At 38.2% G+C, this 12,827-nt stretch overlaps 1 protein-coding gene across 1 annotated transcript in view; it reads right to left on the bottom strand.

Moving 5' to 3' along the window:
• The window catches only part of LOC129104178 (receptor tyrosine-protein kinase erbB-4-like), a 292,380-nt gene that overhangs the window by 64,787 nt on the left and 214,766 nt on the right, over nucleotides 1-12,827 (bottom strand). The window contains exons 12-14 of the mRNA XM_054614730.1: nucleotides 11,630-11,829; nucleotides 6,094-6,226; nucleotides 3,104-3,197 (exon numbers count right to left, since the gene is read on the bottom strand). Of these exons, the coding sequence (XP_054470705.1) occupies nucleotides 3,104-3,197; nucleotides 6,094-6,226; nucleotides 11,630-11,829 (427 nt within the window). The remainder of the gene's footprint in view (nucleotides 1-3,103; nucleotides 3,198-6,093; nucleotides 6,227-11,629; nucleotides 11,830-12,827) is intronic.

Genomic DNA, 12,827 nt, shown 5'->3' with positions numbered 1-12,827 from the left:
AACACCGTAGTTTGTGTGATCTGTTGTGTGTGAAAATGTCTATCTCTTTCCTTCTATGCACACCAGCATCTCAGGCAGACCGACAATTATTCTTTACGGTGTTAGAGTATATAGTCAAGATGGGAAGTTATATAAAAGGCTTCTCAAGGCATGATCAGGTGCATCAGGATTTACAAGACATTTTACTATGATACAATGCACAGACCAAGTCCCCATGCTTTGCTGTATATCTGCTGTAGTCTGTAAATATACTCCCACACTACACCATAAAATCTTTTAAGTGTTAATTATGAGGTGGATATTTTAAAAGCATAGAGGGGAGAGGAGGTAGAAAGAATCAATGGTTCAAATATGAAATAAATGGATGTTTTAGCTCCTATAAATTTGACAGTCGGTAATTCAATTCAGTGGTCTTTCAGGGCATATATCCACTCCAGCAGATTCAAATGTATCATATTGTAATCCACTATCAAAGTGTTGCAACATTTGCAAAACATAGGAGGACCTGATGACAGAAAATGTGAAAATCATACATGAAACTAGTATTTTTTTCTTTAAGACAGTACAGAATAGAACAGCTTTGCAGCTTGTTTCAAAGATAAAATAAACATATTTGAGGTAAGAGAGAAACAGGGAACAAAGAATAAATGTAAAAACAGGGAAGAAGGGAGAGAATACGCTACTTTCCTTGCCGTTTTTTTAATCTCAAATTTTTTTGTCTGAGTTATCTTTCTCAAATACACATGATCAGTAACAAAATACTGTAGGGTTAATTAACAAGGCAAAGTGTGTGAAGTAAAGTGTGTATATACAAGATAAGTAAACGGAAACATCTGAAAACTGAACCAAAAAATTCAACAGATAGGATTTTTTTATAATTTCCGGATGGACAGCAAAACAAATGCAATATATATCTGCATAATCGTAAGCACTGTAGTTAAATAGTAAGAAGGGCGTTTTACTCTGTACTGGGAATTTTACAGATGATTAAAACCACCAGAATCACTACTGGTTAAAACATGTTGCCTGTTTATATGACTAATGTCACAATCTGTCATACTTGCCACTTAAACTTTGCAGTGATGCATTACAATTCTTGTTTCTTGCCTAAAAATAATGTATTCAACAGCTTGTTGTTTTCATTGCCTAAATGTTAGCAACCTAAACTACTCTAGATCTACCATTATCATTTAGTTTGTCCATAGCATAGCCTTCATTCATGGCTACAGTCATATCTCCAATCTCTCTCCACAGAGGGCATTAGGCCTATCAAATAACTGTGTGTAAGCTGTAATGTAATTGCTATGGGCTCTGTGGCCATAACATGATTGCTGTAATCCATTTGTGGTGCAACAGGTTACTCTGGTACATTTCCATTATACACAGCTTGACAAGACACACACAAACACTAACACACACACTAACACACACACACACACACACACACACACACACACACACACACACACACACACACACACACACACACACACACACACACACACACACACAGTCGTACAGCTATACTCACAGGCTGAAATACATTAGAAACAATTGTTGAAAGTCATGTTTAAAGACATGTTAAGAAACTAACCTTTTCAGTATTCAAGAATCTATGCAACAAAAAAAAAGGCAATGTTCACATAGCCTCTATTTATTTTCCATTTTTTTCTAATTAACTAGTTATAATAAAAAATCTAAACAAAGTACTTTGACTGCTGCAACTTTTCTTCACTTTTTTTCTCAAACTGCTGGAAGAGAGCTTGAGGAATCTGTATCTTTTGATTCTCTTCACTGCACTCATCTCCCCATCACTTGTCTAAGAGGCCAAGTGCAGGGTTGTGAGGTATCAAACTGACAGCCAAGATAATCAAACCAACTTATCTCATCCAAGAACAACAAAGCCACAACAACTCAAGCCAACAACCAAATTTGCCCTTTGCTTCTCATGTTTTCACACTCACACAAAAACACTACAGAAGTTCTGGAAACAACTTCTTCTTAACTGTATTGGGCAAACTATCTGACAGAGTGTGATGGGACATAAAAGACAGCACATGGCCCCTCTGGCTTGCATCTGTCGCAAATCATCCCTCTCTATCAAACAGCGAGATGCGATTTCAAGAGAAAGCGTAGGGTCAGGGGCCTCATGTGGCTGTGGGTGGAGTGTGCAGGAGAGGCATACAGATATGAAGGTCAGGGATTTTCTTTCCACTCCGGCATTTTTCTAATGTACAGCTGCGACCAAACAATTTTTCAAAGAACGTCCCTGCTTCTCTAAAAGCTTGTGCGGTACAAAAGCCTTTTGGATAAAAAAAAACCAATCAATTACTTTTAATTGAAAACAAGAAAATAATTATGTCTTTTCCTCAACACATTTTTGATGGTTAATTCAAAGTAAAAACAGATGAATATACAGTCACAAGCGTACTGAATGTGCTGAATAAAAACCCATTGCAAATTAGTATGCAATGAAATGCTGATCGTAGCTTAAACAATCAGTTTTACCTTTGACTCAGAACATGAGACATAATCAATAGCACAGCTGAGAGGCACACTTTGACTGCTAATACAATAATTAATCATAGTCTAAGATGACCACAGGGAATGTCTGCAGCTACAAGTCATTTGGTTTGTGGTGAGTGAAGTAATGCTCTGGCCTTGAACACTCCGGCTCAACACGGAAAACAGCAATTTAACCCTTTAAGCCAATTCTGCTTTTAGCTGGCTCAATTCATTGTTGGTTTTAGTCTTTTTATGGGATTTGTATAGGAAAAATATAGAATATTATCAGCCACCTTTTTTTTTTATTTTAGTTAACCTTGTATTAATTTAAAAAGTCAGTTTTGCCTTTAGTTTTAATTTTCACTTTCACATTATAACTCAGATGAGACTCCATGGCTCCTAGCTTTAAGACAAATGAGGCTGCAGTTTTTCTTTCAATGATGGAATCATTTTACCATTCCTCTTTAATGAATTGATGTAAGCAAACATAAACAACCTGCTGTAACAAAAGCCCTGTTCTCTATCTACATTAAGATGACACAATAGATGAGTGCTTCAATGTCTGCCTCACTATCGTTGTCTATAGAAGCGGGCTTACCGGACCGTTGCAGGTCAAAGAGTCATCGTCAGCCTGCTCACACTGGGCTTCGCACTCCACACACACTGACCCGTTGGCATACTCTCGAATATCCCTGTGAGACAAGAAGGGAAGGGGTGGAGGGATCAAGATGGGTGAGGAAAAGAGAGAGTGATACAGGGGTGAGAGACAAGAGGGAAAGCAAAACATTGTTTGTGAAATAGAGCAATAACATGGCTTTGTGTCCTCAGCCTTTATGGATAGTAGAATAGTCAAAGTAAATGTGTTATATGATATAAAACACAAAATTTCCATTATTTAAGAATATATATATGAAAGAATGGGCCTGTTTTAATCCGCTAGTATGAGGGTTCGTTTCTTACAATTGTTACTTTCAAAATAAAGGTCAGTATATGTAGTCATAACATAAATATGCTGTTTCAAACACACACATACATGCACACACAGACACTCACACACAGACACACACACACACACACACACATTAATGTTACACCCACAAGCATTTTATCTAATTAGCTAACTGTAATTCTGATACCATCACGCAGGGGGTCGACGCAGTTGAAAAGGTGCAGTACCTGCGAGGGGGTGCAATGCTTTCAAAAATCAATTAAATTAAGTGCCTTGTTATTCAATTTCTGAAATCCCCTTATAATACTAGAACACCAGAGTGGCCTCGAAAAGTCATTAAATTTGACCACAGCGCGGCTGAGTCAGCACTTTACCTTTGTCACTACAGGACAAGGAGAATGACTTTTGGGTACTTCTCTTTTGGTCAGTGAAGGAAAACAGAATGTTCCATCTCAGCAATAGAAAGGAAAAAAATGTCGTTGGCCCAGTGGGATCTAAATCAAATTAGTATTAATTATGCTTCATCTGGCCTTCATAAAACCTTCCAAGAGTCAGGGGAGGTAAGCCTTTGCCTGGGTGTGTGCGGGTTGAAATAATAATGGCTGCAGTGTGGCTGGAAGATATCAATGACACTTAAAACTTATTTGGCATGATGTTCTGCTATGTTTGGCTTTGATGCTTTTTCTGTCCGTTAAGGGACAAAGATACAGAAACACAATTTTCCATCAATTTGATGCAAAAATGTTCATTTCAAATGGCTTTTAGAAATAATCAGTATTGCTAGACCTATATGTTCACAGGGACAACTCAAACTGCATGTTTGGCATTTTGAACAATCACGTACCAATTGTTATGACTTTGAAAACATGTTCAACAACCAATAACAATTCATTTGAAGTGTAAGGCGATTCAAGCTCCTTGTTGTTTTTCTGCTTTCTGACTGCAATGTGTAAATGCCCTTTTGAGGCTAAATCCATTCAAACCAAATGAAAAAAAGGGGCTTCCTTGTGGTTAAGCAAGCAGTGTGTATTAAACACAATCCCCAGTTTCTGTCATTCACACCTGCTATGAAATAAGTTCTGCACAGTGTCATGCTATCCTTGGTATTGTAGAAATGCTGTACCTCCACTGAGGAATAAAAGTGCCGTAACAAAAACAGCGCAACTTGGAGATTTGATTAGACGGATCAATGCTGAGCAGGTAACAAATATAGGCACAAATAATGACAAAATACGGCACATTTCAAGTATGACTCGTGAGACACACAATGTGACAATGCTTAGAGGAAAGGGTCGAGTTTGCATTAAGTGAGGCTGACAGTGTGGGCGGTGCTGACGTGCAGGTGGACAGGTAGGCAGGGCGTGGCCCCGTGCGCAAGCAGTGACTGTGACACGCAGTGACACGCCTAGCCCCCCTGCCCAAACAGCACCCTCTGGTCCTCCTCATTCCTTTCCATTGTGGCCACCAAAGATTTTTTGAAATATAAGGGCTCTGAACTAAAAAATCATCTTTCAAGCAACTATGAAAAAAAATAATAATCTAAAATGTTATAATTAAACTCCTTAGGGTTTGATCTTGTCACCGTCTTTTATGAGAATAGGACAGCTGCAAGCTACACCTCCTGTTTAAGTCAAAGCCCCCCTATTGCTTTGTCACTCTTCAAGGGTGCCTTTGGAACAGGGAGTTACCACCACGTCTTTATTGTTGTATTTACCCCGCAGCTCTTAAATATTATCCATAGTAAACAGAAAAATTACTGCTGAACATTGATAGATGTAACAAAGAGCCTTGGGGTGTTTTCGAGAATATACATTTTCATGAGCAGATCTGCAGCACATCTTACAACAATTGAGAATTATTTGAGAATATGCCACCCCTCATGTTCATAGCTGAATAGGATGAGTTGATTCATGTTTATATATTTGTCCTTGATTTGATCTGTGGAACACATTTTACTGGTGCTTCAATCCAGCAGCATTACTTGAAAAGCACAGCTTTTTTCTTACATTTAAGGTATCCATTGAAAATATCTTTATTATGGTTGCAAAGGCACTTGATGAAGCGTATAGTTACTGTAATTCAATTCATAAGTAAGTGATCTGCATTTTACAAAGTTTTTAAATAAAAGAAAAGGGGGAAAAGATTTGTAAAAGTGATGTGCTTTTTGCTAAAACAAAAATGACAAGACAATAAACCAGGAAAAGTTCATCCACAGGTCTACTTGCCTTCATCTGCTCAATATCATTAGCAACTTGAACTAAACCTTCTCTCGACTGACAATGGGTTTCTTAGCTAAAGAGTATGTGCAGCTAGAGTCCATTAGATTTTTTCTTGGCATTGATACACTGCTATACTTTCTGTATTGGTTTGCTGGGTGAGATGATGTACACAGTTTGCTCAACTTATTAAGACTGATCTGAAAATAAACCAGACTTTGTGATGTGATTTAGTGGTTAACTTATTTTTGCATCATGCAGAAAGACATGAAGACATGCATTGACGTAGTGGTTAGTTAAAGGCATGTACACGTTTTTTGACAACGTGGGCGAAACTAAAACGCAATCGGGACCTGAGGACAGTTGGAGGACGATATATTATGCAATCTACCAGTCAGGAGTCATCTGTATGCATGAACTCACCCATCATAAAGATTGCAGGTATCCACACAGGTCCGTCCACGGCTGAAGTGTCTGCAGGAGAGGCACTGGTCTGGGCCAGGACCCCAACACCCGGTGTCCGAACACAGCGGGTCACACACCATGCCCACCTTGGCTGCTCATTACACACATACACAAAAAGACAAAAAGACAGTTTACTCAAAAAGAATTACATACATGTTGTAGATAAAAACGTTCAACAAATATGTTTGTGTCACTTTTAAAGAAATTCCTATAAGGATGCCTTCGGCTCATGCCAGCACAAAGGCATGTAGAACAATAGCAGCATTAGCAAAACATACAAAACATACATAGTTATAAATTGGATTAACGTAACTTAGTTATAAGGGAAGAGTAAGAAGCTGAAGGCTGATGCAGAAAGCCTTTTGGATTTTGGTAGGAAGATGATTCCAAGGAGGGGGACTTGGTTAGAGATGGCCCTACCACCTGCTGATGTTCTATCTATCTATTTTTGTTGGATTCTTTTTTGGCTGCCCCCTTTTTGAATATCACTTTACTAAAACATAAGCAATTTGTGAGGGTTCAGTTTTGCATTAATTTCTCTGCCTTAACAGAACAGCAGCTGTTAATTTGCTACGTTCTGTAAAAGCTGTGTTTTCTGCGGGGACGACGACTCTTCTAAACAATGACTGGAGTTATATCAGCAAGACCAAGGCATAGGTGTAGGGCACAAAGACGTGATGAAAGATTTCTATTCAGTGAATTGAGCAGTCATACAATAACTACCCTCATGGAAAAAAGACCTAGTTCCTCCCACAAAATACTTCCATCCGATAACGGCAACATTTTTTAAACACTTTTTAAAACATTTCATGAATTGGCTCTTTTCAGTCAAGGGACTGTGGTGGCTACCCAACGTGAGAGCATATAATGTCCAGTTATTCTGTGTTTATATACGTTGTCTCTATTTATGCATATTTATGTGTAAAATATTATGTGATATGGCTCACTGTGGAGTGAGCAGAGGAGAGCGCTGTCCTGTTTCATTAAAATAAACGCTGAGCCAACAGTGACGAAGCACTAGTGGGACCTAGAAAGCACCTGCAGATGATATGCAAACTTGTTGATTTAACTCAGAAGAGAGGATGAACTGTCAAACCTGAAACTTTATTGTCTGGATTTATTTGAAAGGTTTAAACACAGCCTTTCAGCACTTCTCACAATTTTTGATGTCTTAAGGCTAAAATATACAGATATTGAATATTAGAGCATATTTTTTGGAGCTTGAATCCCAAAACACTAGAATCTGCTTTCAACACACAAATTCATAGCTGCACACAAAGCATTAAAAGGGCCAGATTGTGTGCTGTTCTCTGTGTATCTGCCTCACCATTTCTCATATAGTACCAAAATACTCAGGCCATTACATGTACTCTTTTCTATTCTCCTCTTGTCTCTGGATCTCTCCTCTCTATCTCTCTCTATCTCTCTCGCTTTTGTTCCCCAGCACTCGTTTCTACAAAGGTTGTTACATCTGAGAGCATTACAGTGACAAAATGAGATGGTTGAAGTAATGTGGTGACAGCACTGCAAATACATCCAGAACTTTTATCATCCTCTCTGAATCTAACATGATTTCCCATTTGTCGGTGAATTTAATACTGGATTTTTCTCTTCTCTTCTTCTCTTTTCTCTTCTCTCCTCTATAGCTATGAACATGGATAGAAAAAGGCCACTGCTGTTGTTAAGCTCCTGGCCACATGTAAGCCAGGGGCTATGCATAAGTGTCAGCCATAGCATGTTCAGAGTGCTAAAAAAAAAAAAATCTGACAGGATGCAGATAAATGGAGAAAACAGAAGTCAAGTGTTCTTTTGAGGGCAGAGGATGAAAGCGTTTCCTTCCACAAGAGACACAACCACCTCTGTTGGCTTCCAGTGCCGTAGGTAAACTGACCATGCAAAGGGAAAGATGAGGAGAGGAAGGAATGAATGGGTGCTGAAAAAAGGAAATAAACAAGGGAAGAGGATATTGGATGTTTGTTTTAACTATACAGTACTCGCAAGATCAAAAAGATAAGATCTTCAGATGTTTCTGACATGGCTGGAAAACCAAAGCCCATGGGTCTGTGAGGTGCCTTGGGAGACAGGAGTACATGCTATGATGATGATTATGAGAGAGAGAGAGAGAAAGCAAGAGAAAGAAGGAACAATATAAAGAAGTAAGGAAGACAAAACAAAGAGTAAGGGAAAAACAGTCAAATCAAAGGAACAATTGGACAAAAAAAAAAAGAAATGGAAATAACCAATGGACCCAACACAGAACTGTAATGGCCATTATCTAGAATTACTGCAGAAAGTTGCAGTTTACATCCATGTCTGTCCGAGATGCCATCACATCATTAATTTATCCTTTTAGACATTTGTGCACAAGTACAAGTGTTGTAATTTGAATATAAAAATACTTCAGTGAAAAGTTTTTCACATAAAAAAAAAGAAAAAAATCATGGAAATCTTTAAAAACCGAGAGCAATTTTTTTTTTTTGTATGGGGTCATCATTAGAACCATTAATTCCGGTGGCCTCAAAGGTTATGATCTGTGCATTACAGTTGCACCTTGGCCACCGCTGACTGGCCAAAATGTTCTCATGCGATCACATCTTTTGGTTTGAAAGAGGACCACATTTGCTTTCATCAGTTGGAATATTTCTTGCAGATCATTGACTACAATTTTGCTCCTCATTGTTCACACTTGTATGGCGGTTATATATAGTTTTCAAGTTTGACTGCAGGTAACTTTGACTCGTCATAGTTAAAAAAAAGCACAGGAGTTACTAATATAATTTAAGATGGCTCCGATCTGTGAGGGACACTTTAATCATCCTGTGGCACTCAGAAATGGTCTACCTAAGAGTAAGTACGACAAGCGATAGGGAAATGTCGCTTAAGATCAGACTACACACCCACCGAGTCCTGAGGGGAGCTCTAATCAGTCAAAATAATTCAAATCACCAGTGTGGCTTACCATGCGTCTGCAGCGTGCAGCCTATAAGACATTACTGAGAAACGTCGGTGATGAAACGGGCATCTCTGACTTGGGTTTATTCGACTGAGATCACTGATAGGCTAATAACAGTTTCTATCCCAACATTTGCCCTTTGGACGACGTGTGTTAAATAAACCAAATAAATTTCTCCCTCTGTTTAAACCCAAGTCCTGCACTATAAAAACTGCATTTTAAAACACTGACATTTTATTGCTTATAAAGCATCACTCAGCGGTACATTTAAGGACCCTATCATAAGCCCTGGGATTCCCTTTTGTCAAATATTTGTCCTGATGAAGTTCTAGGAGGGGAAAGCTTGTCATTTGCTTTAGACCAAAGTCTTTCTTTTCTACCGGCAACACGGTTTAAAGATGTCTGACTTTATTGTTTGAGCAACAAGGTTAACTCAGCACCTTTATTTTAACAACACTCCTGTGAAGCAATTCTCCATTAAAAACTCAAAAGTGCAGTAATAGTCGTCACGACCAGACTTCAACCGAGTTCTGACTTTCAAATGCTAGTTCAGTAAAAACTAATTGAGCAGCTTAATGAAGAGTATTTTAATATTTTAATGAGTAGATATCATCTAAAGCAAAAAAGGCAGACTTGAGGAGAGCACACTGTTTGTTGGCCACCCTGTCAAGACAGGATATCATTTGCAATCAGATCCACAACAAACTGCAAAAACACTCAACTTAGTTAATAAAGGTACAGCCAAATATGGTATGGCTGGTATGTTTTAACTTCAACTGATGAAACTTCTTGAAAGAGTGTTTTCTTTGTCTGTAATAACCTCATTCATTCAGGTAGCACATGGTCATGTCAAATTGTCCACTGGATTGAACAGTTTTGTAATATTGATTAATTAAGATTTGACTAAAACACATGATTGCACAAAATATGATTGTATTCTTAGCTGTGCTAGCTAACTCTGGCACTAGTACTTCAGCTACCTCGGAAACTGGTTGCCTTATAGTTTCAAGTTATTCTTATAACCTGATGACGTAACTACTAGCACATTCCTCACACTCTTGAATAAATAAATGGGCACATGCAGACTCTTTCTCCTCAGCCTTGGCAGCTCCGTAAGGGTACACTGTCTGATGCACACATGCAGTGCCATGTCAAGGAGAGCTGTGTGTGTCCTCAAAGTCACTGAAATGGTGTAAGAGGGAGAGAAGAGAAGGATAGAGAAAGAGAGAGAGAGAGAGAGAGAGAGAGAGAGAGAGAGAGAGAGAGAGAGAGAGAGAGAGAGAGAGAGAGAGAGAGGGTGTTTGTGTGTACTTTTACATTTATCTTTGTGAGGACCAATTTGAGTTATAGACCCTCGGTGTGAAGACATTTTTAGGAAGGTGAGGACATTTCAGCCTATCTTCACCTCTTCAAAGGCCTGTTTTCAGCATTCATGCTTGTGGTTAAGGTTCTGGTTAGAATTAGGTTTAGGGTAAAGATCAGGGTAAGGCATTCAGTTGTGAGGGTTTAGGTTGGGGAAAAGGGGCAAACATCATGTCAGTGTCCTCACAAAGATAGAAGTAAGGGATATGGGTGTGTGTGTGTGTGTGTGTGTGTGTGTGTGTGTGTGTGTGTGTGTGTGTGTGTGTGTGTGTGTGTGTGTGTGTGTGTGTGTGTGTGTGTGTGTGCCCAACACTAAGCAACTGCCCAGGGGAAAGGAGCACATGAGCAGTAAAAAGGGGCCAACTCAATAATGCAAACACTGGCTCATTAATGAACATTATGCATAAATGAATAATGTCTTCACACTTGTGGCAGTGATATAATAAAAAGCTATTCCATTTTTAGAGACAATTTTTGTCTCATCACTTCAGATATTTGCGTAATTTAATTTCTTCTTATCTGAATGGTGCTGTTGGTTAATTAGTACAATTATTGTCTTTAGTTGTCTTTAGAAATGTGTGAGATAATAGCTTTTCTCAAATGACAGACAGAGAATAATAGAAATAACAAGCGTATTTCTGCTATTACATGTGTAGTGTGAATGCTGCCTTCTGCAGGACCACAGTTAGGTTATGAAAAAAGCAGATTTCCTCACCCAGAAAAAATGTACATCAAACTGCATTAGCAGAAATGGCAGATTTTAACTTTCTCAAAAAATAATCAAGTTGTAGTGAAGATCTCATAGTAAGCGTGTTGTCTTAAATAAAATTTTTGTCAGGTCAACAATCACAAATTCTGTCAAAACAAATGGGTCTTAATACACAACTTGTTTGCATTATTGAATTAAGGCTTCACTCTTGGTTGAAATGAACTATAGGAACTGTCATTTGATGTTTTTTGTAACAGTGATGCTTTGCATGCTGCACTCACGCCTTTATATAGATTTGGTGGAAACAGTGATTTATGTGACTTTTCAACAGTGCAGAATCAAACTCAACAGTGCAGTTAAATTGTATGTCTTTTCAGTCGTTCCATGGTGAAGCAAGGCAAACTGTTTTGATAGACTTCCATTTCTGTTTGTGTTTTTGATGTTTTGTGATGGTTTGGGTATGAACTTACAGCACTTCTGTGGGCTCTGGTTGTTGCGGATGAGATACTTCTGGTTCGGAGCACGGAACAGTCTTGTCCAGTTCACCGTCTTGCAGTAGCAAAGCTGGCTGTTCTCTGCAATGTGGACATTCCCAGCACTGATCTCTCTCAAGGACTGGAGCTTCAGTGATGAGATGCCCTGCTGCTTTAACACCAGCAGGGAGATCCCACTGAGAGGGAAGATCGGGTGGGGGTGAGAAGAGGAGAGGGCAGGAGGAGAAGGAATGAGGGGAGAAAGGGAAAGGACAAGGTAAAGGCAGAAGAGATGGATTTATTTCACAGGCTTTAGTGCCTAAGTCAGATGTTGTATTTATCTCTTTCAAATGTCTTCATTTCCTACAAATTATTATTAATATACAAACAACAAACTACAGTGCTGCCTGGAATACATTTTATTATTGTAAAGCACATTTGACGGCATTAGTGTAACATAGTAACAAAGCAGCAGACATGCATGATGCTTGTTCATTTATGTTGTAAGTTTGCATTTGACAGCAGCTTTGTTAGATGACGCTATTCAATTCTGGAATATACTTCTTTGAATTGTGAATGATATATAAATAGAAAATATCTGCACATTAAAAAAAATATATATATAAAAAAAAAACAATATATATATATATAGAGAGAGAGAGACATAATTATTTTATCCTTTACAGCAATACACAAAAAGAATACATCCTCAAAATCGATTAATCTTAATTCGTATTTGTGCACTTCTATACAGAGAGAAAACATAATTTTGGAATGTGCTGGATTGCACGTTCAGATCAATACGTTCAACTAATATTTTAGTACTGAAGTGAGGAAACGAGTAGCCACAATCCAGTATTACTTAATTTGAAGAAACACTACCATTAAATAACACCGATGGAGTAAGATAAAGGTAAGCAATTATCTCCTCTATGGTATTGCTTTTGCACAATTATAATCACTCATCATTATAATATCAGCATTTTACAATAATAAGATAAATATTTTTATGTTAGAGCCTTTAATATCCTAGTGTTGTCAAACTTAAATTAATACACTGCATCTCCTTCATTCTTATTTCATATATTTTCTTTGTGGTCACATTTTACTACTGCTATCACATCATTTTAACAGATTGAACACTCCCTTTCTTCCTTCATTTCTTCAAAGCCCTTGCCCATTTTAAAAATGACAG

Source organism: Anoplopoma fimbria, chromosome 16, assembly GCF_027596085.1.
Source record: "Anoplopoma fimbria isolate UVic2021 breed Golden Eagle Sablefish chromosome 16, Afim_UVic_2022, whole genome shotgun sequence".
NCBI lineage: Eukaryota > Metazoa > Chordata > Actinopteri > Perciformes > Anoplopomatidae > Anoplopoma > Anoplopoma fimbria.
The sequence above is the reverse complement of the archived record's forward strand: the minus strand, read 5'-3'. Positions and strand labels throughout refer to the sequence as shown.